The sequence below is a fragment of the Eutrigla gurnardus genome, assembly GCF_963514095.1.
Source record: "Eutrigla gurnardus genome assembly, chromosome: 8".
NCBI lineage: Eukaryota > Metazoa > Chordata > Actinopteri > Perciformes > Triglidae > Eutrigla > Eutrigla gurnardus.
In genome coordinates this window covers 27,296,778-27,302,526 of record NC_139922.1, presented here as the reverse complement: position 1 = coordinate 27,302,526, position 5,749 = coordinate 27,296,778, and the positions used below count along the sequence as shown (strand labels likewise).

General features: G+C 47.2%; 1 protein-coding gene across 1 annotated transcript; it reads right to left on the bottom strand.

The window, feature by feature from the left end:
* Positions 1–1,326: 1,326 nt before the first annotated feature.
* Positions 1,327–2,930, bottom strand: bhlhe23 (basic helix-loop-helix family, member e23). The gene has a single exon (XM_084015144.1). It carries the CDS (start codon positions 2,589–2,591, stop codon positions 1,908–1,910), a length of 684 nt encoding a protein of 227 aa, XP_083871270.1. The 5' UTR covers positions 2,592–2,930; the 3' UTR covers positions 1,327–1,907.
* Positions 2,931–5,749: the final 2,819 nt, after the last annotated feature.

The window sequence follows — 5,749 nt, the reverse complement described above, 5'->3', positions numbered from 1 at the left end:
ACATGATGGGGATGCCCATCGCTGGACGGGTCAGGAAACGCCGCCGTGCAACCAGCAAACTCACACATCAGTCTTCATGTATCGACTCTGACGGCCATGAAGATAATAACACCATAAAACGTATAGCTGGACGTTAGAGGGCCCCGGGAACGGGAAAGTCACCACCCGGCCCTGCAAAAAAAAAAAAGGCAACCATCTCATCGATGGCAATTAGGCTGACCGGACACTGATGGAGCGCCGGGGCCGAGACCCCCCCCCCCCCCCCCCCCCCCTCCAACATCATCGGCAGCATTTGTCACATTTCATCGCCGCCGCCCTGACCGCCTCACAGGGCCGCAGACAAGACATGTCATCAGAGGGGCCAATTTGAGATGCCATGGGTGGCCATGTTGTTGTGACATGCTGCTAAATCGTAGGCGAGAGGCCGGGGTGGATCACTTAGTGGCTCTCTCTCCGGGTAGACCGGGTAGACCCAGGTCCCGGTCTGCACGTCGACTGTGTTGTTTAGGAGATACAAGACGTGGTTTGGCACGTTTTTATTTAAATCCTGATTGTAAAAGAAGGATTGCTGTTAATCCCAGGACGTTGTGGGTGTGAACAGAACTACAGAGCAGTCAGAATAATCTAATCCACAACACGTTATTTTACATTTCTGACTTGGAATTATCCTGGATTTAAATCTAACGAACATCAGAGTGACTTCTGCCAGACAAATAAAGACAATCAGGAATGATTTCCAGGAATATAAACACCTTCCTTCCTAAACCCTCACAGACCAGAACCTGCAGACCCCCCTCCTCCCCCCCCTGAATTAAGTGGAGCAGCGAGACAGGAGCTGGAATCGTGTTAATAGATGTCCAGAGAGTCGAAGAGCCCGCCTGCGATCACCCAAATCCCCAGAGACAGGTCGTGGTTGCCCGCCGGGCGGCTCGTGCGCCCTTCCCCTCAGCGCCACCGACCCCGTGGCGCGCGCCCGCGTGCCAAACGGGCCCCGACCAGATCCGCGCGTCAGACGCGTGCAAAGAAGAGAAAGTTGTCAGCTCATTTTAGGAGAAGTGGAAATCCCGTTAGCAGCGTGAGAGGCGACTGTTATCACATTCATGTTTATGTTGTTGTTTTTGTTCCAAATTACGCATCATTTTCAGATTTGTGCCTTTTTTTTAAAGCTCACATTCAACCAGCAAATTACAGTTTCTAATAATTATAGATTCTAAAGTCTAATGATGTAGACCTATGGAAGTTTAGATGATATTAAATGTGTTTTCAATGGTTGTTGAAATGAGGCAAACCGGGTCCGAGCATAGATATGTGTTTTAATTATAAAGACATATAAACAATATATGAAATCCATGTTGCAACACAAAAAAAAACAACAACAACAAACCGCTTCTTTAAAGGCTGGAAGTTGTATAACCATTAGTATAGCCGGGAGCAAAGGTGATGTATCCACAGTTGTACAATACAATCATGTGAGATGTGCAATAAATTAAATAATAATAATAAAAAAAACTTGTCAACAACATCGTTTCAGAAAATAAACCAGCCAACATCACATTTGTCAAAACCGCCTGATTAAATGTAAAAGTTGGAGATCAGCTCGCGTTTCTACGTTTCATCGTGTTGTTGCTGAATGTTGCATAGATCACACATCAGATCAGATCACTTCATCCTCCGGAGGAAACTCGGGATTTGGCCTGCAGTGTAAAGTACGAGCGACAGTGTGGCGTAGAAGGCCCGACGTGTTGATTTAAACCATCGCAACTAAAAGCACGTTAAGATTACGCGTAAAACTTGGTTAATTTTCCACAGAATGACTTTTAAAAAATAACTAGAGTGGGAGAGAGAGAGAGAGAGAGAGAGAGAGACGTGGGTAAAAGTTCAGGTAAGAGAGAGAGAGAGGAACCGGATCAAGGCTTGTCGTTGCAGTGTTTGAAGAGACTCGACGGTGTCCCGGAATAAGTGGTGCACTTTTCGGCGCAGGTGGCGAGCGCGGAGCCCGAGAACGGGTAGACGGCCGCCTGTCCAAAGGGCGCCAGCGCGGCGGGGATGGGCGAGCTTATGGTCTGTCCCTGGTTCAGGTACGCCACCAGCCGCCTCATCTCCTCCAGGGCCTGCGCCTGCATGAGGATGTAGTTCTTGGCCAGGAGGAGAGTGGCTATTTTGGAGAGTTTTCTCACCGAGGGGCTGTGGGCGTAGGGGATGACGGCGCGCAGACCGTCCAGCGCGTCGTTCAGGTCGTGCATCCTCCTCCTCTCGCGGGCGTTGATGCTGAGCCGCAGGGACCGCTGCTCCTTGGACTTCTTGCCGAGGGGCCCGCCGGGCTTGTCGTCGCCGAACGACGAGCCTCTCTTGCGCGACTCGAGCGAGTCGAAGCCGTCGTCGTCGTCGCTCGTGTGCTCTCCGCCGCTCTCGTTGGACTTCGCGGTCTGCCCGGAGAGGAAGTCGGTGGCGGGCGTGAGCGGGAACCGCGCGGGGCTGCCGGGGACGGCGCCGGGTCCGAACCCGAAGGCCGACTGGCCGTAGCGCTGCGTCAAGTCGAGGAGCGCGTCGTTGCTGATGGACTTGAGCAGGTTCTCTTCGCTGACGTTCATCTTCTTTCTCTCGCGTAAAGAAAAGTCGACTGGTTCTCTCGGTTACGCACGCGGTTCTCTCCAAGAGTTGCTGTTCTCCAGGAGTTGCTCTCCCTCTGTCAGCGCAGTGACTCTTCAAGAAGGAGGCTGTGGATGTGTTCACCTCCTCTGTGCGCTGCGCTCCCCCCTTGTTGCGCGCATCGCCCGACGACACTTGTCTTAATTGTGCGCGCTGAGATCGGAGCGCTCGCGTCGGTCGCTTTTCCTCTCTCTTCCCTTTTTTTCTTCCTCTTCTTCTTCTTCTTCTTCTCGTGCCCTCCCTCGCCTTTGGGCGGATTGTGTGACTCGCGCGTCTCTGCCCCCTTGCTCGCGAGTTAGTAGTGAGCGCGAGGCCCGCCGGGATTATCCTGCCCGACCAATCAGGGGGGCGTTTTAATTAACTCGGGGGAGAGCTCGAGACTACTCCCAGTTTTTCAATCATAATGTGATGATTTGCAACGCAAGCTGTACAGCACGCTGTTGTATCAGAACCTGTTGTTGTCGTGAGGCGTTTAAAGACACATCAACGTGATTATTATATAGGGAAAAAAGCTCAGCGCAAACCTTAAAGCAGCAGCAGGCGACCAGGAGGACGGACCGGATGTAAGCATGTTGACCATGTGACCTGCAGGTTCCTTTCTGTCCTGATTGAATGCAGTTAAACCTCCTTTTGCTGTCGGTTCGTGACCCCTCTCAGGATTCATGCACCTAAAGAACAGAAGTATGGAAGAACAGATTACCTGCTGATCTTGGACACTTTCATCTTTAAAAACAAAAGACTGGAGAGCTTCCTTTCCCACAATGAACACATCTCTACAGCATGCTTGCATATGTCCATATATACGAATACATTTGGAGCTGGATCGGCACCTGTAGACCACATACAGAGGTGGATCCTGGGTGCTATGTGGGCTCTGCTTAGGGGGTCTAAAGTTTAGGCAGGTCACCTTGCAGATTTACTGCTGAGATCAATCCCTCAGTGATATTAAAGGCCCAGATGTTAGTGAATCAGGACAAATATTTGTATAAGAATACAAATCAGACAAAGCACACGGACATCATCGTAGGAAATAGATTTTGTTCGTCCAGTAAAAAGGTCTCGTGTGGCTCAGAAACAGGTGTGTGAAACTTGAAACTTCATAGAGTAGGTGAGGCTGCCACCTGGTGTCCAGCATGGGGCATTGCACCGTCATGAGGCTTCCTGCAGGTTCAGCTCAGTTCAGGGAATCGTTATGGTGATGGCGCCACCTCGTGGATCCGAGGTAAAAACACCAACTTGAAATAAAAATGTATTCATTTAAATATATTTTGAAAGTGTAAAAGGGCTGAGGACATTTTGATTAAAGTATATGATGCCATCCGTATGCTCGGTTATGGCTCCAATTTTTCTTCTTCAATGCAGCATGATGTTCATTTAGTCAGTTATGCAGAGTATGCTTTAGGGGGCGGGGCTACCTGCTGATTGACGGGTCATAATCACGGCGAGTTGTCCGTGTTTCTTCTGGTTGCAAAGAACCAAGATGGCGACGGCCAAAATGACGAACTCGAGGCTTCAAAACGGCAGTCCACAAACCGATGTGTGATGTCACAACTGTGGAAAACGTGTGAAAAGGTGAAAACCAGAATGGCCCTATGGAGAGCCAGCGTTGGTTTGTCCGTTCTGGGCTTCTGTAGAAATAAACGTCTCATTCTTTGGGAACCAAAACCGTTATTTCAGGTGATTTTAGACAAAAGACAACATTTATATTCAATAGAAATCCTTAAACTACACACTGTTCCTTTAGTCACCAACTACTGCTGTCATACATAAACTCATCTGGACCTGATTAACACACAGATGATGGTTAAATGCTTTGATCTGTGATCATTGATTCTTATGAGTATGTGTGTTACCAGATAAGTGTATTAAATATAATTTGGAAAACATCACGTTTGGATTCACGCAAACAATAAATGGTCAAAAACAAACAAACAAACAAAAACATCACATTCAACAACGTGACGAAAGGAATTAAATAATATATATTTGTAAAAACCCTCACAAAACATGTGCAATGTATTTTCTTTTTCATATGAACCTGAAATGTATTTCAGAAAATGTTGATAATTTCACAGTGACATTAGTAGCTCTGCTCTGATGCTGCTATCGATCCCCCGACTTCACGGAGCAGCAGCTATCTGACGTCACGGCATCAACTAAAACATAAATCACCTGGTGAACCCGCTCAGCATGTAAACGCAGAAAAGTCACAACATAGTGAATTATTTCTTATCCAAATATTGTTTGGAGGAAATAAACTGTACACAAAGAAATATCACGTTGCCGTGGTTTTTGTTTACTTGGATGTTTTAAGTGGGAACATTCAGAGTTTCCTGGAACGCAGCCAATTTTATAATTTTTTTGCTTGACTGTGAAATGTCTCCAGTAAAAATGACTTTTATCCCAAAGGAAAAAACAACACTGCAGGAGGATTTTATGCAGAATGAAAAGGCGTCTTCGCCTCTAAACGGGTTTTTGGTTTGATGCTTGAAATAAGGTCTTACGTTTAGTTCTACCCGTCTGCTGAATGTCTTTAAAAGGCAGTAGCTAACAAGTGGCTAATGAGCCTATTGAACATCATCACTAGTCCACCTTTACAGCCTCATTGTGTTTGCTAGCGGTAATGTGACCGTGTTGGTCCTTCCTTTGTAGCCTGATAGCTTTTTAATTATCATAAACCTGTGTGTTGTTTAAGTATCATAAACCTGATTTTCTGCAATAATCCAAAGTATCTCATTGGATTTTAGTCGAGGAAAACCAGTACGGAGATTCTAACTTCCTGGGTTGACCTTTTAAAAAACACGGTTATGCATATTCCTGCCTGCTAACGGCGTGTTCATACGTGTCCCTGCATGATAAGCTGCTTGTATCCCATCAAGTCATTAGTCGTAGTTCAAAGTTCAACCCACAGAGAGCAATGCACCCAAGAGTTCTCTTGATCATGTGATGGTTTTCCTCTCAAACACCCACCAAGATCGTGTTCAACACTTCGGCCAGCAGATGGCAAGAAAGCCCACGAAATGACTGATGACATTCTCCACATTGTGGACCGTCACAGCAACACTGTGTGTTTATCAGCCAACAGAAACTATCCAGTGTC

Excerpts from the sequence above, each read along its gene's own strand:
- bhlhe23 (XM_084015144.1), bottom strand. The coding sequence starts at position 2,591 with ATGAACGTCAGCGAAGAGAACCTGCTCAAGTCCATCAGCAACGACGCG.